Source organism: Urtica dioica, chromosome 4 (assembly GCF_054948205.1).
Source record: "Urtica dioica subsp. dioica isolate 48M chromosome 4, U.dioica_male_clone48M_v1_H2, whole genome shotgun sequence".
NCBI classification, from domain to species: Eukaryota; Viridiplantae; Streptophyta; class Magnoliopsida; order Rosales; family Urticaceae; genus Urtica; species Urtica dioica.
This window is the reverse complement of record NC_142759.1, coordinates 13,881,505-13,903,053: the sequence shown is the minus strand read 5'-3', so window position 1 is coordinate 13,903,053 and position 21,549 is coordinate 13,881,505. Positions and strand designations below refer to the sequence as shown.

General features: G+C 37.2%; 4 protein-coding genes across 7 annotated transcripts; 3 read left to right on the top strand and 1 right to left on the bottom strand.

Annotated features, from left to right (window-relative positions):
* The first annotated feature begins 5,086 nt into the window (after nucleotides 1-5,086).
* Nucleotides 5,087-11,319, top strand: LOC149400652 (bifunctional aspartokinase/homoserine dehydrogenase 1, chloroplastic-like). Of its 2 annotated transcripts, none has more exons than XM_089611600.1 (18): nucleotides 5,087-5,335; nucleotides 5,480-5,547; nucleotides 5,662-6,036; nucleotides 6,137-6,225; nucleotides 6,317-6,620; nucleotides 6,731-6,783; nucleotides 6,862-7,076; nucleotides 7,184-7,271; nucleotides 7,357-7,470; nucleotides 7,893-7,991; nucleotides 8,154-8,348; nucleotides 8,574-8,656; nucleotides 8,947-9,172; nucleotides 9,636-9,781; nucleotides 9,865-10,000; nucleotides 10,093-10,176; nucleotides 10,259-10,351; nucleotides 10,807-11,319. In XM_089611600.1, the coding sequence occupies exons 1-18, from the start codon at nucleotides 5,193-5,195 to the stop codon at nucleotides 11,050-11,052; spliced, it is 2,757 nt and encodes a 918-aa protein (XP_089467726.1). In that variant the 5' UTR covers nucleotides 5,087-5,192; the 3' UTR covers nucleotides 11,053-11,319. The 2 variants fall into 2 exon arrangements, with proteins under 2 accessions (XP_089467726.1, XP_089467724.1); XM_089611598.1 differs by having other exon boundaries at nucleotides 5,659-6,036.
* A 48-nt stretch (nucleotides 11,320-11,367) lies between these two features.
* LOC149400651 (DNA ligase-like protein) lies at nucleotides 11,368-13,468 on the bottom strand. 3 transcript variants are annotated; one of them, XM_089611602.1, is made up of 9 exons: nucleotides 13,373-13,463; nucleotides 13,093-13,205; nucleotides 12,775-12,899; nucleotides 12,606-12,694; nucleotides 12,437-12,532; nucleotides 12,260-12,354; nucleotides 12,106-12,146; nucleotides 11,869-11,952; nucleotides 11,368-11,672 (listed from the first exon to the last, which is right to left on the bottom strand). In XM_089611602.1, the coding sequence occupies exons 3-9, from the start codon at nucleotides 12,880-12,882 to the stop codon at nucleotides 11,523-11,525; spliced, it is 663 nt and encodes a 220-aa protein (XP_089467728.1). In that variant the 5' UTR covers nucleotides 12,883-12,899; nucleotides 13,093-13,205; nucleotides 13,373-13,463; the 3' UTR covers nucleotides 11,368-11,522. The 3 variants fall into 3 exon arrangements, with proteins under 3 accessions (XP_089467728.1, XP_089467727.1, XP_089467729.1); XM_089611601.1 differs by lacking the exon at nucleotides 13,093-13,205 and having other exon boundaries at nucleotides 13,373-13,468; XM_089611603.1 differs by lacking the exon at nucleotides 13,093-13,205 and having other exon boundaries at nucleotides 11,560-11,672; nucleotides 11,830-11,952; nucleotides 13,373-13,468.
* Nucleotides 13,469-17,417: 3,949 nt separating this feature from the next.
* Nucleotides 17,418-18,877, top strand: LOC149400650 (uncharacterized). Its single transcript, XM_089612962.1, has 4 exons — nucleotides 17,418-17,576; nucleotides 17,674-17,727; nucleotides 17,887-17,938; nucleotides 18,411-18,877. Exons 1-4 carry the CDS (start codon nucleotides 17,503-17,505, stop codon nucleotides 18,594-18,596), a joined length of 366 nt encoding a protein of 121 aa, XP_089469088.1. The 5' UTR covers nucleotides 17,418-17,502; the 3' UTR covers nucleotides 18,597-18,877.
* A 684-nt stretch (nucleotides 18,878-19,561) lies between these two features.
* LOC149400649 (SNARE associated Golgi protein family) lies at nucleotides 19,562-21,369 on the top strand. The gene is made up of 7 exons (XM_089613794.1): nucleotides 19,562-20,115; nucleotides 20,209-20,261; nucleotides 20,361-20,453; nucleotides 20,531-20,754; nucleotides 20,838-20,904; nucleotides 20,982-21,092; nucleotides 21,182-21,369. Exons 1-7 carry the CDS (start codon nucleotides 19,707-19,709, stop codon nucleotides 21,206-21,208), a joined length of 984 nt encoding a protein of 327 aa, XP_089469920.1. The 5' UTR covers nucleotides 19,562-19,706; the 3' UTR covers nucleotides 21,209-21,369.
* The last annotated feature ends 180 nt before the right edge of the window (nucleotides 21,370-21,549 follow it).

Here is a 21,549-nt window from a genome sequence, read left to right as displayed (position 1 = left end):
AGTTGTGAGTATTTTATAAACATATTGCAACTTAGTGATATGGAGTATATACTTATTTATTTATTATATGGTGCATTTTATTTACACTTATTTTCTATATCAAAACTCAAATTATGATTTATTCTCAAGTGTTTTGTATAGTTTTTTGGACTTTTTGTGATAACTGCAGGTTTCGGTTAAATCTTAACGATAGAACCTCAATCAAGTTAATTCATAATGTTTTGGAGCTACTGAAGGTCAAAATGAGTCGAACAAAAGTCTTGACCACAAAGAAACTGGGTCTAGAATGTCGCGCAAACATTTTGCATGCTGCAGAGCTTCACAAAATTTTGATTCGGTGATCGTGTAGCCTTTAGCGCACCGCTAAGGTCATCGGCGCGCTGCATGAAGCCAATATATTGAGATATATATTTTCCAATTTTTAAGCGATTTAGACCATAAGATCTCATATCTAAATGCTTTTATAGCTCTGTATAAATGATATAGAACAATCATAAAACACATTTTCCCTTACTTTTAGTTTTTGTTTAGTGTTTACTTAAAGTTTTTTCAGAGCTGTTGAAGGAGAAAAATGTGTTGTGCAAGCAAATTCACAAGTTTTTTTTTCAAAATCTTTAATAATTCTTCTTTCTTCTCTTTTATGTTTATTTTATTGCAATTTAGATTAATATTTTTGTTAGATCTTCTATGGCATGGGTTGTTTGGCAAAACAATTTATGAAAGTTGTTCGAGTGAAGCTGCAAGAAGATGTTCACGACTCGGGCTACTTATTCTACATTGTTCTCTCGCGCTAACTAAAACTGAAAACTTTCCGATTCTGAGAGATTCGCAAGAAATTTGAGGCTTTATCTAATAAAGCTTATTTGGGGTCAAATTAGGTCATCGTCTCTCTTTTGTTAGGTAAATCACGCCACCTTATTCCTTTGCTAGTCTCTCTACTCTGGAGATCTTCATTGACAACTAGTTATTGGTGCTTGCAATTTTATGAGTCATTCCTTGACCAGAGTTTGTGAATGCGTGTGTTTGCATCGACGAGCTTGATATCTTCGGGAGAAGATTGGGTGAAACATAGATATGGAGTCTCTAATCTGAGGGGAGCTCATATCTACATCCATTTAAGAGGTCAAAGACGACAGTGTTTGCAAAAGAGAATTTTTTCAAACTTAATATTCATATTCCTTTGACGATTGATTATATTGGATTGTTTGCACCCGGCAGTATCAGTCCCCTTGAGTAGGTTGTTTATACCGAATAGGGTTACCGATTCTTGTGTGTCCTTATTGCTTTCTGTTTGATTGTTTGTTTGTTTATCACTTGATTTAAACTGTTAAAAGAAATAAGTTACACAACAAGTTATTTTACACGCTAGTTGAACAATCATATTAATCACGTGAAATAATTTTGCTGTTAAAACATTGTTATTATTAATATGATTAGTTCAATTCCAGTTCTATCGCTTTGATTGTTTTTTTCATCTTTGTGTTCATGAATTCGATTATGGGCTAAGTAGTTTGTAGGGCTACGATGCAGCTGGAATTGATGTTGGTTAGAGGTCCCATTAGGATTAGAAAAATGCATATTTGTTCATATTAAAATATTGCTTGATTTAAAATATACTTAATGCTTTATGGTGTATGATCATCATTATAATGATTTGTAGGATTGTTTTATTTTTATTTTTTATCGAGAGACAATGAATTTATCTTGCTTATATTTGAATTTTATTAATGACAATCTAGATTAGGAGAAAACTCTAGATGATGGTGTAATTTATTGAATTCTCATTCTATCGCTTGTGAATGTTTAAATAATAGAATTAGTTACCGAGATGATAATAGTACGTCAATTGCAAAGATTTGTTAGACACTCAAATCAGGTTAGCGAATTTTTCATTTGTGAATCATGTTAGCTTCTATAGAAGTATATGTGTTTTCTTCGTATATGAAAACTCCAAACTAGTCGATTCCAGTGAAGTGGTAGTCCTAGCTTTTCTCATACTCAAGTGATGGTGTTTTGTTGTTTATTGTCTTTACTTCAATTTAGTTTCTCGTAGAATTTTATTTGTGATTTCTTTATAATCAATTTGTGATCATTATTAAAAATAACTCGTTAGTGTTTGCTAGTTCTTGTGTGTTGAGGTGTGGAGCCTAATCGGTTGTCGAGTTGACGAGCTGAAGACCGGCTCCGAGCTGGAGATCGATCGCTGAGCATACCACGTTGAACTGGAGATCATACAACAGTGTGTATGTTATTTTAATTTGGTCAGGTTTTCTAGGTATTTCAGACATGTCTGTTGCCCTAGATGTTTCTCTATAAATATGTTGTACCCGTCACTCTTGTATATGTGAAAAATAAAAGAGAGAAAAGTCAGTATAAAGAGATAAAAAGAGAACGATTGTAAACACATTTCTCGATTTGGTTTATAGTGAAATTTGCAGCGGTACAAGAAGTTTGACAACTTCATGAAGCAAGCTGAGTTCGGCAAATGCGAGGCCGACCACTACTGCTACTTCAAGAGACTTGAAGACTCCTACGTGATCCTTCTTCTCTATGTCAATGGCATGCTAATTGTAGGTGCCGACCTAGATGAAATCGACGACTTGAAAAAGAGATTGTCCAAAAAGTTCGCGATGAACGACTTAGGAGCCACGAAGCAAATCCTCGGGATGAGGATCAAGGAGACCAGAGAGAGCATCGAGCTTTTGCATAAAGAGTACGTGAAGAAAGTACTAAAGCGCTTCAATATGGAGGAGGCGCGGCCGGTCAGCACGCCACTGGCCAGCCACTTCAAATTATCCAAGGAGAAATCGCCAGTGATAGAGGATGAGCTAGCGTACATGGACAAGATCCCCTATGCTTCGGCCATCAGAAGCTTGATGTACGCGATGGTGTGTACGAGGCCGGACATTGCTCATGCAGAGGGAGTTATGAGCAGGTTTATGAGTAACACGGGAATAGAGCACTGCGAAGCTGTGAAGTGGATTCTCCGATACTTGAACGCCAGCTCAAGCTCGGCGTTGATATTCAGGAAGTTGAGCTGGGACTTCAAGGGCTACGTCGATGCTGACAATGGAGATGACATTGACAATAGGATGAACACATTCGGATACGTCTACACATTCGGAGGGACGTCTATCTGCTGGGTGTAGAGGTTGCAGAAGATTGTTGCCTTGTCGAGCTGCGAGGCGGATTACGTGACCATCACCGAGGCCACGAAGAAGATGATATGGATGCATACGTTTCTGCGCGAGATGGATCAAGACTATGATGGGAGTGCGCTATAAAACGATAGCCAGAGTGCCATTCAGTTGGCAAAGAACCCAGTGTATAATGCTCGAACAAAGCATATACAAGTACGATACCGCTTCATCAGATCGACATTGAAAGATGAAGTGTCGATGCTTGAGAAAATCGCAGGAAGTCAGATTTCAGCTGACATGTTGTTGAAGTCAATGCCATATGAAAAACTGAAGTTGTGCTCGACTTCAGTCGGACTCCTCGCATGATGAATGAAGTTGCTACTGCAAATGGAGACAGATGATAAGATTAGTCTCCAAGTGAGATATTTTTGAGGTTTGGAGCCTAATCGGTTGTCGAGCTGACGATGGAATGCTGAAGACCGATGACGATCTTTGAGCTGGAGATCGATCGCCGAGCAGATCACGTCGAGATGGAGACCAGACGATAATGTGTATACTGTTTTTTTTATCATGAATTAGGTCAAGGGTATTCTGGGTATTTCATGCTTGTTTGTTGCCCTAGATGTTTGTAGCCATCACTCTTGTATATGTGAAAAAGAAAAGAGAGAAAAATCGGTACATAGAGAGAAAGAGAAAACGATTGTAAACACTTTTTTTCCCGATTGGTTTTATAGTGAAATTTGGAGCGGCAAAATGGACGTAGATCTCAAGTTGAGATTGAACCACTATAAATCTTGTTTTTGTTATTTGCTATTGTTTATTTTCCGTCTTCTGATTTGAGAGAAACTTTGGCGTTGACATTTCAACATTGTGGAATCAATACTCATATATTCGTACACTTTACTACTTGAGCAACATATACATTTAGGTGAGTGCAAATATTGCAACATTTACATGTGAGTAACTTAGCACTAAAGTTACTCTACCTCGTTATATATAATGATTCTTATAAATAAATTGAAATTCTATTAACTAAACTCAATAATGTCTTTATGTTTACATAATTACATTTAGACAAAAAAAACCATTGACCTTATAGGCTTTACTTTTATTTTTATTTTTTTATCTCACCTATAATTTTCTCTGGCTTTTTTCTTCTCTTTCAATATGTCTTCATTTCCTTTCAAGAAGTCCAATATAATGCATTTTCGAACAAAAATGCGATATATACATATTTTATCGTATTTTATAATTGAGTGGAAAGTATGTGATTGATGTATTAATATATTTTTCACACATCTTAAATGTATCTTTAAATTTTACTTATTTATTTCGCCACACCATTTTCCGGATAGGTTAGTGATGCTGTTATAGCATATATGTTTTTTAGAATCTATCATGCCTATATTAAATAATCGAATAATTATCTGTTATTAAAATTATAGTTTAATTACTCAAATATTAAAATAAACAATTAAACTTGTATCTCTCTTTCAGCGCAAATTTTTATTAATTATTTTCATAATTATAGTAAAATGTAAATGAAAGGCTTAAAGTGGTCATCTCTGTCCCGAACTGGACAGACACTAGTGAGCCAATTGAAATATAGTTCTGTTTGTGTTTGAAAGGAAAAAAAAAAAAAAAAAAAAAAAAAAAAAAAAAAATTTCATAGTCACACTTGTACTTGTAAGTTGTGACGTAATAGGGTAGGTAAAAAGCGTAAAGCAAAATAATATAATGTTAATACAGAGAAGCCTGCAATACGCGCAAATTCGCTGCGCACAAGTGGGACCCACAAGAAAATAACAACCATCTGAAAATTACCACGTGTTATGGATGACCGGTCCCACGAAGCAGAAATACAGTGAGACTGAATGCAGAGGAACAGTGCCCAAGTAAACATCCCAATCATTCATCAACAGCCACGGTTATACAATACATACTATCAAAACTCGAAAGCCGCCAAACAAAACCCAAACCGAACCAGCGCAGCGACAAAGCCTCTGTTCACTCTCTCTCTCTCTCTCTCTCTCTCTCTCTGGCAAGAGAGCTATGGCTTCGTTCTCGTCGGCGATCTCAAACCCTCGCTGCGTTCTCTCTTCGAACAAGGCATTGGTTAACGACACCAAGCTCAGTAACACCTTGCAATGTCGCAAGGCTTTCTCTCTTCCTTCTCTACGCTCTCCGATTCTCAGGTTCGTTTCCATGCGATTTTTTTTTTGTTTCGATTTAGGGTTCTAGAAGTATATAAGCTTTTTCTCTAGTAACCAGCATCGTTGTTCTTCCCAGAATTAAGTAATTTTACGTGCATGTATATATGTGGAATATGCTTGTTTCAGATTGGATTCTATGTATCGGCTCGGGAGAAAAGTGACCGCGAAGACCAAAATCTCGGCCTCTGTTACAGGTAATTTTTTTTTTTTTTTTTTTTGGTTATATGTCTTTTGTTCAGAGCTATAATATCTTCGTAATGTGAGTTGTCATGCGTGTTAAATATGTCTTTCGGTTGATTTATTAGTAGAAACTTCTGTGGAAGTGGCTACTGAAATGGTAAAACTTGTGAAAGGCGATACTTGGTCTGTTCATAAATTCGGTGGCACTTGCGTGGGAACCCCGGACAGAATCAAGAATGTGGCGAATATTATTATGAACGACGATTCAGAGAGGAAGTTGGTGGTTGTGTCTGCAATGTCCAAGGTGACAGATATGATGTACGATCTCATCAGCCGGGCTCAGTCGAGGGACGAGTCCTATGTGTCCGCTTTGGACGCTGTTTATGAGAAGCACAAAGCAACGGCGCTCGCTCTGCTTGATGGGGAAAACCTTGACGGTTTCCTTTCACGTCTGCAGAGCGACGTCAGTAACCTCAAGGCAATGCTTCGAGCGATATATATTGGTAATTTTCTGATCTCTCTTTCACTTTTTGTGCTTGATAGACACGAACGCATTTATGTCTGTTAATTTTTTTAATTCACGGGTAAACTTGATCCTTGCAGCTGGTCACACAACAGAATCTTTCGGCGACTTTGTTGTGGGACACGGGGAGCTGTGGTCTGCTCAGTTGTTATCGTATCTTATAAGAAAGGTTTCGTGATCTCATCGGTTTTTGAAATTCTTATAAGTGAAGAATGCACCTTTTTTTTCACTGATAAAAATATCTGTTTTTCCTCTTGCAGGAGGGAGTAGATTGCAAATGGATGGATACTAGGGAAGTTCTGATTGTAAACCCATCGGGTTCTAACCAAGTTGACCCTGATTATGAGGAATCTGAACAGAGATTGGAGAACTGGTATTCCAAAAATTCAGCAAGTACAATCATTGCTACTGGGTTTATTGCAAGCACACCTGATGACATTCCTACCACATTGAAGAGGGATGGAAGTGATTTTTCAGCAGCTATTATGGGTGCTCTATTTAAGGCCCGTCAAGTTACGATATGGACAGATGTGGACGGTGTATATAGTGCAGACCCCAGAAAAGGTTTGGTCTATGTGCTGTCTTTGAGTGACAGTTTGTGAACTATTATAGTGCATTTTTTTTTTTTGCATATTGAGCAATTTGGTTACTATCAAACATCATCTTTTGTGCAGTTAGTGAAGCAGTGATTCTAAAGACATTGTCATATCAAGAGGCTTGGGAAATGGTGAGCTTTTCTTCTCACCATTGTCGAAGTTCTGGTTCTTCGGTTACGTTTTAACATGAACTTTATGTGTCCGTGCAGTCATACTTTGGGGCAAATGTTTTGCACCCACGCACCATCATTCCTGTCATGAATTATGATATTCCAATTATAATCAGGAATATTTTCAACCTCTCTGCATCGGGAACCAAGATCTGCCGCGCTCCTGCTGAAATTGAGCTAGATTCTCAAAACATGGTTTCTTTTGTCAAAGGGTTTGCCACAATAGACAATTTGGCCCTAGTGAATGTTGAGGGGTGAGCTGTGGATTGAATTCCTCCGTTGCTTTCTGTGCCAACAGAATATACTCTGTTTTGTAGTCTTCATCCATAACCTTGGTTTTTGTAACACATTTCATCTCCAGAACTGGAATGGCTGGTGTTCCTGGTACAGCAAGTACCATATTTTCTGCTGTTAAGGATGTCGGAGCCAATGTTATCATGATATCTCAGGTGCTTGACCTCCCTATTCAGTTTGAATCACTTTTTAGGGATAGCACCAAAACTGAATGATTTTTAACAATTGTACAACGTGTAGGCAAGTAGTGAGCATTCTATATGCTTTGCTGTACCTGAGAAGGAAGTAAATGCTGTTGCTGAGGCCTTGCAGTCTAGATTTCGTCGAGCTTTGGATGCTGGCCGCCTTTCTCAGGTGCCTACTACCGGTGGTTACTTTCTCACACTTGAATGCTGTTTTTTGTCGATGTAATGCTTAAAATAGAAATCAGAATGTCACTGCACTTTGCACATTTGCTATAGTCTGATTATAATTTTTATTACTTGTGTTTCAATGGTGAATGAGGCTGGTCAAGTTTGTGACTTTAGTTGAGTGGAAATTTTTCAAGACATCGCTAAGATAATTGCTGATTAATAGAAAATACCATCAATGATTGTGCATTGACTCGTTCCACTTCTAAATGCTTATCTAGTATTCTAGCTGTGCTCTACTCTGATCATGCTCAACAAGTTAAAGTTGTATCGACTTCACATATAATTTAGTTGACAAGCTCCCATATTTGAATGCAGTTTCTCTTTCCGTTCTTCATTTACCTTGCTGACAATTTATTCTCTCAGGTTGCAATCATTCCAAACTGTAGCATTTTGGCAGCTGTTGGCCAGAAAATGGCAAGTACTCCTGGAGTTAGTGCTACACTTTTCAATGCTCTGGCAAAGGTTAGCAATTTGTTGAACCCTTATGTTGTTTGATGTCAGTTTAAAAGTCGGCTTAGTAAATATTTGTGATGTAAATTTACCACTCAGCCACAGGGAATGGTTAATCTTTTGCTATATCTGCACTACCATGGACTACTTGGTCTAATTTATGTTTATTTGCAGGCTAATATTAACGTGCGGGCTATAGCTCAAGGTTGCTCCGAGTACAATATCACAGTTGTACTAAAGCGAGAAGATTGTATAAGGGCCCTAAGAGCTGTCCACTCCAGATTTTATCTTTCAAGAACTACAATTGCAATGGGAATTGTTGGGCCTGGACTGATTGGTGCCACATTACTTGATCAACTAAGGGATCAGGTGCTTTCTTTGTGCATTTTGTTCCTTGCATATAGGCGCTATTAGCCAGTTCCTAGCTATTTATCGTAGCAGAGCAGTTTCCTTTTCAAGAATAATTTTCCTTTCACGTAGTAACTGCTTGGGTTGATCGAATTTTAAAATATAGATATGCCTTTGCCTTACTAATGTACAAGAAGTTTCAAATCTCAGACCTGGAGAATATTAAACTGTGCTATGCTTTTTCAGGCTGCAACACTGAAAGAAGAGTTTAACATAGATTTACGTGTTATGGGAATCACCGGCACAAGGACTATGCTTTTGAAAGATGGGTAACTACTTTATATTTTTTTAATGGACTTCCTACGTGGATTTTTTTTTTTTTTTCAGTTTTAAAAGTCATTTCTGTTTCTTTTAGAGAAAAAAAAAAGATATTTTTTAAAATGACTTGGCTTCATGATGAGCATGAGCCTCTGCTTCGATTTGATTGAATAAAAGTAAGTATATGTCCGTTCGTATGCAAAATTTTCACCAGGAAATATTTATATAATTAAATAAGAGTCAAAACGAAATTTGAGTTATTCTGCTACTACTGCGATATAATTGTTGCTTTGTTTTGCAGGGGCATTGACTTGTCTAAATGGAGAGAGCTGCAGAAAGAGGAAGGAGAAGTTGCAGATATGGAGAAATTTACCCGACATGTGCAGGGGAATCATTTCATTCCTAACACTGTTTTTGTTGACTGCACAGCCGACACTGCTGTGGCTGGCTATTACCAAGATTGGTTGCGTAAAGGCATTCATGTGGTCACTCCGAACAAGAAGGCTAACTCTGGACCGCTTGATCAGGTAATGTAAAGCTTCATATCCAACCATAATAAAAACTTAAAAAATCGGTTATTAATATCATAAATAGTGTCGACGAGTCATCATGTCTTCTTCCCAAATTCTATTAAGGAAAAATTATACAAACTAACCATTTGAAACTTATTGATTAGCAAAATAGCCATAGTTTCAACTTTTCAGCAAGGTAGCCAAATTTACATTTTCAAAATTTTTTTGACAGCCAAGATTAAAATTTTTGACGATTATTATAAACAATTTATCACTATAAACAAAAATTAATCTTGGGGTAAAAAAAAATTTGAAACCAGATTACTGTACATTTTGACTATTTCACTAAATTAAGACAAACATTGGCTATTTTGCGAATTCATAACTTTAAATTGACTATTTAGCTACATCACCCTTCTATTAATTGCTCTTTTTTTTTTATATGATTAATAGTTGACTTCTATATTCTTGTATTCAGTATTTGAAGTTGAGAGCCCTCCAACGGCAATCCTACACGCATTACTTTTACGAAGCTACAGTTGGAGCGGGTCTCCCAATCATTAGCACGTTACGTGGTCTTCTCGAGACCGGAGACAAAATACTGCGTATTGAAGGCATCTTCAGGTACTACAAATGCAATGCATATATTTGAAGTTCTCTTTGAGTAAGCAGAGTTTCAAATAACGTTACCGCGTTTGTTGTTGCAGTGGGACTTTGAGTTACATCTTCAACAACTTCATAGGCAGCCGAAGTTTCAGCGAGGTGGTATCTGAAGCCAAGGCGGCGGGTTTCACTGAACCAGACCCAAGAGATGATCTATCTGGAACTGATGTTTGTAGAAAGGTACAATCAACTTACTTTCTTTGTTCAGCATATCCTGATCAAACGATCACAAGCATGTTGAGTATATTTCTAAGGTGGACTCTGTATTATAGGTGATAATTCTGGCTAGGGAATCCGGTATGAAGTTAGAACTGTCTGATATCCCTGTCGAAAGCCTTGTACCAGAGCCATTGAGAGTAAGATCTAATCTCCAAAAACAAAACAAAAAAAGCAGACTAATGATGCTGAGAGAATCCTAACAAATATCACCTTTGACAGGCCTGTGCATCGGCCGAGGAGTTCATGCAAAAGCTTCCAGACTTCGATTACGAATTGGCTAACCAAAGAAAGAGTGCCGAGGAGGAAGGGGATGTGAGTATTTCTTGGACTTGTCTTTCTGGGCATGAATGGTCCATGGATTATTATTTGAGTAGCATTTTAGCCCCTAAACTAAATAATCCTACATGACTTGTTTATAATTCTAAAAAGTATCAATAAAGTAAAATCTTACGTAAAAGTTCAACATTATTTTTTTCATCTGGTCTTTCGGGGCTAGAATAATATAATCGGATACTTCTAAAATTAACAAGTTATTCAAGTTGACAAATATGTTTTTAAGTTTCTTAGATGATAGATTTCATTAATAAGTCAAATGGCACAAAATCAATCATTTGAGCACAATTTTGTTCATTAAATTAGTTAATGGACTAAAAAGCCATTCGTAGAATAGTTCTTGGATTACTTGGATTGAAAACATTTTTTTTCTTCTTCTTCCATACCAAGATTTAATCTAAATTATTGCACCATCTCACTGGATATACCTGAAGGTCCTGAGATATGTCGGAGTAGTGGACGTGGTGAACCAGAAAGGTGAAGTGAAGTTGCGAAGGTACAAGAAAGACCATCCATTTGCTCAACTCTCCGGGTCGGATAACATAATCGCTTTCACAACAACAAGGTACAAAAAGCAGCCTCTCATAGTGCGTGGGCCCGGAGCCGGGGCTGAAGTCACAGCTGGCGGAGTCTTCAGCGACATATTGCGACTCGCCTCCTACCTCGGTGCCCCATCATGATCCCAAACCCATTTGTACCCAATATCAAATTGCCTTGGTCGTAACCCTATTTTAACTGAGTTTTTAGTTTCTGTGGTTTCTTGTTTTTAGATATTTCCAAGGACAATGGAAAGTTCATTCCATAGTTTTGCGAATGCTAGAGTTCTTTTAAACTTGGATTATGAGGTGGGCATAATACCCGTGCTGTAATTTTCTGATGGCACATTGATATATAAAATATCACCCGGGAAACTGTAATTTATAATAAAGCAAGGCATTTTGCATCTATCGATGTAGCTTAAATTTCAGAGAAGATAACAAAGTAGGATATTTTGAAATGTTCTGTCTCGCAACTTGGATTTTTTTTTCCTCTTCTTCTGTATTTGATTCCAATGTACAATCATGGCAGAGAAACATAAGCAAAAGGAACAAACCAAGCATCTAATCTTCAGATTCTCATATCTATGCAAAGTGATGTCAACAGACTTATCTCAGTTGAGCTTTGGACGTAGGTAGAACTCTGGATCCCTGAAAAACCTGAAAATGATGTTTGCCTTTTCAGCTGAAAGATCTGTATTTTCCAGAATATACTCCCTTGAAGCCTTGGCAATTGCTTCGATTGAACCTATGGCTTGAATAAGCTGAAAAAAATATTTACAACTCAGAAGTTATGGGTACACTCAAAACAGAAAGATGACAAACTATTCCAAAGACACGGACCTATAATTAGGGAATTTAGAATGTGAATGCAATTTTATAATTAAGTACATTTTGTAAATTGATTATATTTTCCATTACAAGAGAGTATTAAGCCATTTTCAAATGATGTAAAGCTACCGCGTTCGCATCGTGATTGTCAATGCCCGGTATGGATGTCACCACTTTAAGGAACACTTCCATTTCTTGCACAGCTTGTTTCCTCTGTTTAAAAATAAAAGGCGAGCTCTCTCTAAGCCTCACACAAATGATCTCAATTAAAAAAGAAGTTCATCAGAATCAATCTACAAACAAATCATTGCCAGCACTGCCAAATAAATTTCGTAATAAGTCACGGAACAGATATCGCAATCTGACCTCAGACTTCAGTTTCGCAGTGGCATCCTGTCGCTTACAAACTGCACAGTCATGGGATTCTCTTTGAAAATATTTTTGGTGGACTAACACTATTTTGTGAGAGCTTTGAGAGAGAGAGAGAGAGAGAGAGAGAGAGAGAGAGAGAGAGTCTCACCTCCGAGAGAGTGAGCGATCTTCACTATCTTCTCGAAGCCCATCTCTATGTCAAGAACCGGCACAAACACTGGTTTCCCAAGCTCCATCTCATATCTTCGCAGACAAAAACCGGACATTCACGAATTTCAGTGCGTTTACCAGAAAATAACAAATCACTCAAAATCGGATTCCTCACTGGAAGTAAGAACGAGTGAAGGATTCATTTTGGTCCTTGGTGCTCAAAGCAATGACAACGTAGAGGTGTTTGAACTGTATCTTCAATCTCTTAATCCTGCACAACGAGAAGAACATCAATCACAAAAAGCAGGCTATAGAGACACAAACAATAGTTACAGCTTAATCACCTGAAAAAGATTGGAGACACGTTATTAGTATCCCAGCTTGTCACAAAAACGAACGCCACAGACAAGCCGCCACAATTGAAGATAAAATCCTTCACAAGTTAAAGACCTTCGAGATCAATTTTTTTTTCTTTACTTAAAAACACAAGTAAAAGTGGCCAAATGAAGTTACTGGAGCGATTGCAACAAAGTTGAGACGGAAACAGTTTGCGTTGAGGAAGGTGGAGATGAAATTGATCAAGTGTGGGTCTTGTTCGTCTCTCCATGTGTTGCTCATCATACAAACTCCAGTAATACCTGCAGTGAAAACCAATTAATTTGTGATTTAGCGTTTTTGGATTCAGATGTTGCATAGTCCGTTTTTATGTCATTTCTATATTTTCAGAAACAAATTCAAAATCCTCGAACATTTATCAAAATCCTAGACACTGTGTTCGTCAAAATTTGAAATCTCTAAACAATACGAAAGTGCTCATGATCCAGATCATACGAATTTCACTAGCGTATCTTGAATTCTGATGCGATTTTTTTTTCTTTCTGTTCTTGACAGATTCATAAAAACTACGCTCCCAGCCATAGAGATTACTCTTCTTTGTACCATTCCTTAAAAAATTAACACGAAATAAGTAAAAAAAAAAAAAAAAAAATTGATATCCCGAAAGGTATGTAAATATTTGAAAGCATTCTTTTGTCTCTCCGATTTTGAGGAAAAAGATTAAAAGAAGATCCTGAAAACAGTAAGTACTGAAACAGAGGAAAGTGGAGAGAACCTGAGTTCATTTGCTCCGATGGAAGTTGAGCGTGTGGGTTTGAGTTCGCCATTGCGAAGCTAAGGAAAGTTTGAAAGAGAAGAGGAGACCCAGCAGCGAATTGTTTTCCAAGAAGCGGGAACGTGTCATTTATATACTTTCGCGCGTCTGGTGTGTGTGAAAATTTTGGAATAAGCTTAAGTATTTTAAATAGGAGAACTAGATTAGTAATAGTAATAATTAAATCGTAATATTCGTGTTTATTAGGTATTGTTTGGTGTAAGATTTCTCTTCTCTAAAAGATAATTGGGACCTCGAATTCTTTGCCCGATCAATAGAAATGTGGCACTTGACGCCGAGCATACACAATATTCCTCAACATAAGTCCTTTGAAGTTGGAAAGAGGTCTTCGACAAAGAGACTTTCTTTCCTTTTTTTATTCATCATCTCCTCGGAAGCCCTTAGTAGACTATTGACTCGGGAAGAAAGCTAAGAGAAATTTCAAGGTATCTCTATTGGTCGAAACGTGCCTAGTATTTCCCATCTCATTTTCGTTGATGACACGATTCTTTTTTGTAATGCAGACGAGGGGAAATTCAAAGATATGTGGAGTTGTGTGGAAAAATATATCGGATGGTCCGGGTAAAAAGTCAACATTCTTAAGTCCGGTCTTATATTTTCAAACAATTGCCCAGGAGATCGGAGGGAATTGATAACTAGCGAGCTTGGTATGAAGGAGTCTCCCAATGATGTAGTCCACTTGGGTAATCCTCTTCTTAGTAAAAACAACACAAGAAGTTTTGCTTTCCTTAAGCAAAAGGTCATTGGAAGACTTGAAGGATGGATGGCTCGAACCATTTTCAATGCCGGGAGAACTATGTTTGTTAAATTGGTCATCCAAAGTATCCACGTTTACACGATGTCCTCGTGTAAACTCCCGAAAACCTTTTGTCAAGGGATCGATAAGCTTACGAGGAAATTTTGGTGGAAAGGTTCGGGGAAGGGCAATCGTTATGCAAGCCCAAAAAACTCAAGGGCCTCGGTTTCAGAAAATTTGAGGAGATGAATTCGGCTCTCATAGCAAAATTAGGATGGAACGTCATGGTAAGATCCAATCGAAAATGGGTCGATGTTCCATCCACTAAATTCTTTTAAGTGGAAGTCAAAAATCACCACTTTAAAGGATCACTAAATTCTTTTAAGTGGAAGTCAAAAATCACCACTTTAAAGGATGGAGAGATATATGTGCATCTAGAGATTTCATTAAAGCTAACTCTAGATATCTCACTGGAAGCGAAAAAAAAAAAGTTAATATTTTCAAAGATAATTGGCTTCATCAGGGTCTTAAATTCGCGGCGAGTAATTTCACAGACTCTGATGGCTTTAGAGTTGATCTTCCCATGAAAGAGAACCGTCGGAGGTGGGACGATCAGAACATCATCGATATCTGCGGCCAAGAGTGGGTAGATCAGATAAATCCTATCAGAACCCTAGAAGATCTGAGAGACGATATGCTGACGTGGACGGCGACGCAAGATGGAAATTTCTCGGTGAAATCGGTGATCATGCAATTTCAGGGTTTTCAAGTGGAAGGGATTAATCCAATTTGGGAAAAAAATCGTGAAACTCAAAATTCATGAGAGATGTCGTCTTTTGTTAAGGAGGGTGGTCTGTAATTGCTTCTCGCTCGCTTCGCTTCTTCATCATCGGGGTATTATAGGAGACGGTCTTTGTAGGTGTTGTGGTGTAGAGAAAGAAACAATCGCTCATCTGTTCTTTAGATGCGATTGGGCCAAATTTTTTTGGATCTCAGAGGGGCTGGACCGGCGATGGAATTGGGCCGTTGACTTAGTCAACGCAGAGTTGATTGGGGAAATTTTGAACTTGAACTAGGCACTGAACAACGATGCAAGACAAAATGATGAGTTTTTGTGATTTGGGCTTGGTGCTTAATGGAAGAACTCTGGAGTAGAAGAAATCAGATGGTCTTTGAAAGGGTTAAAGTGGACGAGAAGAACTCTTTGAAAATGATCAGATTGCGTGTCGTAGAACATATATCTCAATGTTTAGAGCCAACCTAAAGTGTCCAATCTCCAACGACAATCCTCATGCCTGGTTGGAATAGACCTTTGAATGATTTTATAAAAATCAATTATAATCCTGCATTAAGGATCAACTTCGCGGCGGTGGGGGTCATAACCAGAAACGAAGGCGGTGATGCGAAGTGGATTTGGATAAGCCCAATCAATGTTGCGTCAACGAAAGAGGCGTAGATGATGGGAGTCAAATTCACCATGATACTGGCTAAGTTTCGAGGCGAGAAGAAGGTGATCATAGAAATCGACAACAAAAATATAACGGAAAGTTTAGGTAACATTAGGAGATACCCATTTTGATTTTTGTTTCCGCTTTTTGATAGTATCCTTGAGTTATGTAATAGTTTCGAGTGTGTTAACTTCGTTTGGACTAATCGAGTGGCCCATCTATTGTGTCAATGGATGATGAGATCGGGAAACTCATGTCTTTGTAATTTGAGGGTTCTTCGCCCCTCCCGGGAATGACAGAGAGTGTCAGGGTAACCCTGTTTAAAAAAAAAAGTGAACCACGAGCCTGACTCATACAAACAAAATTGTAACGAATCATTTCTCGACCTAATTGAGGGGGACACGTATCGAATATCATTTTGAGATGACTTATTCAACAACTTGTCTTCCGCAAGACATAGAACTACAATGTCTATTCAAATTATAAGTAGATGCCTAGACCTCATAAATATAGTCCTAATCTTCATATATTTACTTGTATCTCTATAATCAAAGCTTTTGAGTTCACTTTTGTGTATTATCATTGATCATCAATAAAATTATTATTTCTTGTCAATTATTTATATTTATTATTTTCGATTCTATATATTATATATATATATATATATATATATATATATATATATATTCGAATCAATTATTGGGTCATTTAAACAATAATTTGAAGTCCATATAAAATACAAAAGAAGCAAAATTATTTTGCAATGCAAAAGCTCAATGATTGTAAAATTGCATTTTTGCAAGTGCAAATTGTTGTGGTAGTACTTTCTTAAAACTAGTCGCATAAATAATGTGTCTAAAATTTTTATCTCGAAAAATATTTTTTTCCAAGTTGTAACCAATTATTTTTTTTCAATGTTTACAAGTTTTTTTTTTAAATGTTTACCAGTTCTGGGCCTCATTTAAATTTGTTTAAGGTTTAGAGTTTCATTTATAAGGAAATTAACTTTTTAAGGTTTGAAAAATACTAACTTTGTAATAAAATCGATAAGGAGTCATTTTTGTAAAAAATCATTGGAATTTCCACGATGCAGCAATATAACAGTTAGTGGAAATTGTATGGCATTGCTCGATTTCAGAAAAAATTATCCACTTCTCATTCTTATTCTTATAATTCTCCGTTCCCTATGTGCATCTCTATTATATCCATACTTTAAGCATTCATCTTCGCCTAAAGAAACGAGATCTTTTTCAAACTCACTGTCGATGATAAAAAAAGTAATAATATTCGTGAAAATGGAGCAAAGTTTAGTTTTATGTAGGAGGCATTCGTATTTCAAAAAATTACAATGAATTGCAATAAATTACGATGACCTTTGAATATCATCGTAATTTATTATAATTAATAGTAATTTTTTTAATTTAATTTGATTTAAAAGCAAGGTTGGTGTTTTTTTTTTTGGTAGTCCTCTTGCTAAAAAGAGTTATTGTTTTCTCAATTTACATTAATTTATTTGATTAATTCATATAATTTTCAATAAATTACAATGAATTACGATAATATTTTAAAAAAATATAAGTTTAAATATCTTGAAAGGTTTTTTTTTTCCCTTTTTGATCAAAAGTTTATTCTTGAATATTCTGTATGTAAGAAATTCATTTTTTATATTTTCTAACTGCGTGTACATCGTGAAATTTCTCTTTTATTTTTCTCTGAATTTCCTATTTTCTTTGATTGAATCCTCAGATTGGTGTCGTTTTTACGTTATCGTCGTATTAGTTTGATAGACATTCTTCTAAAGGTTATGAAGCAAACGAGGCTTGGACCGAAAATCAGCCTGACCTTTGTTTGGAAGACTGAGAAATTCCGGTACAGAGCTCGACGAAATGAGGGAAACGACACCAATTCCCTCCACCCGAAGTTCTAAGCGTCTTCTTTTCGACCGCCGTTACGGTTGGGTGTACGTAAATCAATCTCTCTCTCTCTACAAGTTTTTTTTTAATTTATTTATTAATGGCTCAAGAGATTATTTGACCAAGCAACTAATATCAACGCAGAATCGATGATTGGAAAGAGCCATCAGAAGAAGCTCTCGCCGGTGGCCGAGGAATGTAAGTGCTCTTCACTATCCTCCATTTTGTTGCTGACATTTAATAATCTTCATAATTTGCTCAAGGAAACACTTCTTCATTAGGGTTTGTGTTTCAGAGGATGAATTTCAATTTGATCATTTTTTGCTAATCCCGAATCTAAATGTTGTCGTGAAAAAGGTTTTGCATATTACCTCTTGCAACCGCTTTGCTAAAGATGGCTTCTCACTCGGTATGTTTTTTTTTTTGGGTGTTCTGAATTTTCTAGTTGTTCATCTGGATAAGACTATATCTTGTTAATACATTGAGTAATTGACTAATCTGACTATGATTTGTAATACTGAGATTATATTAGCCCCGAGGTTTGTTTTACTTCTAGGAGATGCCGTGATAAAACCTGAATGCTGGTCCTTTTTTTTCTTATTTTTCCTCTCTTGAATTGGAGGCTTTAGAATCTGCTTTGCTGGTGAAATTTTAAAAGATAACATGTTAGGTTTCCAAGTATCAGTTTGAGTTATATTTCATTGCCAATCATCCTAACTATAATACTTTGTTCTATTGTAATATGATTGTCAATAGTTCTGTATACATGGTATATCAATCCTTTCCGATTTTCAGTAATTGATATACGAATTTCCTTCCACGCAATCTCAATAAAAGATTTGTTTTTTTTTAAACCAATGTTTCTCATAAATTTCTTGCAGATAAATGTTGCAGCGAGCTCAGCAGTAAAAGTGCTCGAAAGACCCGACCTATTTTCGCCTCAGGCACTACAAGCAAGTCTTGGCAATGAGCTTCAGAAAGTTAAGTCGTCGTTGACAAGCTCAGATATTGGTTCTTTGTTCCACAAAGGAAAGCACTCAAGTGTACAAATGGAGAACAGCGAGTAGTAGCAAGATTCGTACCGTTTTTCAAGTTCTAGCATGGATTTCAAGTTCTAGGAATCGACTTTTCGCAGCTGAAACATGGCTTAATTATTTTTTTTCCCATGTTGGTTGATTAGCTTAGCATGAAAGTGTGTTTACGAGCAATGATGATTTGTGGTGGAAAAATAGTCTACACAGTTTGGCATTCTTTTGATGGAAACCTCTAGTGTATTTGTTTGTATCCATACATTAAGCCATTTCAATTTTCTTGACAAAGAAATGCTGAGTTAGAGAAGTAAACATTACATCACTTTCCGCCTAAATTTCTTGCTTGATTTATTCCTTTCTATTTCATTCTCTCTTGAAAAAAGAGGTGATAAAGTGCACAACATGGCACAATCTAGGCCACTCTTTTTTTCAATATCTACAAAACAACATACACACATTTCCTCACCATTTTCACATCAACGCGGGTCACGTGAGCACATGAGTTAAACATGCGTGACGTTTAAAATAATCCTTTCTTATCTTAATAAAACTCATCTTATTTACTATGAACTAAAAAAAATGCAATTAATTATTATATCCAGACTTGGCTTGGATTGCACTCTCTCTATTTCTATTCTATGACATGTGAGGGTGTGAATTTAATCTCATGGAACATAAAAAATTATTTCACATTGAAGTTTATGAGGTTTTTTTTTTTTTTTTTTTTTTTTTATCGAATGCTTAATCTAATCAGTTATCCAAGAATATATTTATATATATATATATATATATATATATATTTTTTTTTTTTTTTGGTAAAATACTAAAAAAAACCGTGTATTATTACACTGTAATGTAATCATAATGTATCCCCAGGATGTTTACTTCTCGGAGGAGTTCGAGACTTCGAGTCAGGTCTAGGCCCACAAACACAGTTTGTTCGGCAGCGTCGTTTACCTCATTTTTCTAGTTAATTCCAAAAAAAAAAAGAAATAGAAAGAAAAAAAAAAGAAAAAAAAGAGAGATAATAAACAAAAAAGAGTTGAGGCTGAGATTTGAACACACGCATATGGCAATTTCACACATCATCGCAGCGATAGGAGCGAGACTCTCCACTCCTATCCTACGCCACCACCGCCGCTTATAATGCGCACTCTCCTTTCTCCGAGACCTCCTTCGCCGCCATGTGCCACTTCCCCGGCGAGCTCGTCTCTCCTCTTCGCCCTCCGACCGACCAGGCGCTTCCATTTCCTGAGCCCTTGCTCCTCCCTCAAGCAGACTAACAAGAAGCGGACTCTCCAGAAGACAGCCGCGCCGAACTCGCCTCCGCCGCCGCAGAGCCTCAAATGGCTCTTCAGCGCCTCCAAGTCCGACGACGACGATAAATCCTCCGCGAAGGAGAGCGACGACGACGACGGAGGAGGAGCCGCCGTGAAAGGCACGATCATCGCCGGGATTCTGCTGCTCGGAGTCGTCGGAGGGTTCGGAACCGCGGGATTCGTGTATAGGGATCAAATTAATGTCTTCCTCAATAATTTCTCCACTTTCATCGAAGGTAATGAAAATGAAATCGAGTCTCTCTCTGTGTATCCATTTTAATTTATTTGAAGTGGTTTATAATCTGAAATGTGGATATATATACACACAGGTTATGGTCCAGCTGGATATGCTCTGTTTGTTGCAGTTTACGCGGGTCTTGAAGTGAGCTATATGATTTCATTTGATTTTATTTTTTTTACTGTTCAGAGTCTTGAGAATCTGTATTAGAATAACAAACTCTGAATATGAATATGTGTATAGGTTCTAGCGATCCCAGCTATTCCATTGACAATGTCAGCCGGTCTTCTTTTCGGATCTTTCGTAGGAACTATCATTGTCTCCATAAGCGGAACAGTGAGTCAAATACTCTCGTCTTTATCGTGATTGATCGAGTTTGAGTTCAATTTATTTATGAAATTGATTATCTTTAGGTGGCTGCGTGTGTCGCGTTCCTGATCGCTAGATATTTTGCTCGGGAACGTATTCTGAAACTGGTTGAAGGAAACAAGAAGTTCTTGGCGATCGACAAAGCCATCGGAGAGAACGGTTTCAGAGTGGTCACGCTCCTCCGTCTTAGTCCTCTGCTTCCCTTTTCCATTGGGAACTACCTCTACGGCCTCACCTCCGTCAAATTCGTGCCTTACCTCTTAGGAAGGTCTGTATTTATTTACACACGAACGCGCGCGCATTATACACGCATTTGCATTCGAATCCGTTTAATTCAACGTATTGTTACAGTTGGCTTGGAATGCTTCCGGGATCGTGGGCTTACGTGAGCGCTGGTGCGTTTGGGAGGGCGATAATTGTGAGTTTGATTTGTTTTGGCTTTTGTTTTCGTAGAATTGAATTTTGAGATCATATTATAAAATGGGAATATTTCAGCAAGAGGAATCCGGTGCTGGTTTATTAGGAGGGAAAGGGCAGTTATGGACGTTAGGCCTCGGGTTGTTGGCCACGGCCTTGGCCGCGGCTTATGTGACACGTCTCGCTAAGGTCTTATTATTATTTGGTTTATCTTTTTTGAGAACAGGGTTTTAGAGAATTGTTTGTTGATTTCGTTGTGTTGTTTGGTTGTGCCACAGGATGCTGTAAAGGATATTGAAGAGTAGGCTTCTTTGGGAGTTGGATTTTCCCAATATATACAAGTGTAGAACAATGTTATTACGTCCAATATGGAAATATTTCCCTCTGTGTCAAATTGCCTTGTAAATCTGAATATTACATTCTAACTACGAACTAAAATAAGAATGCTTATTTTTTTTTCTCTTTTATTATTCTTCTCACAGTTTGTCTAATTTGCACCGTTCTATTCTTTTTTCCCCGGGACCATCGACCCTGGTAGACAGAAATGTTTATGATTTGAGAGAGAAAAGCTAGGTTTTGATCTTGAGAGGAATAAGAACTCTCAGATCTTGTGTATTTCATTGATTGGTTAAATATCTCTACATTG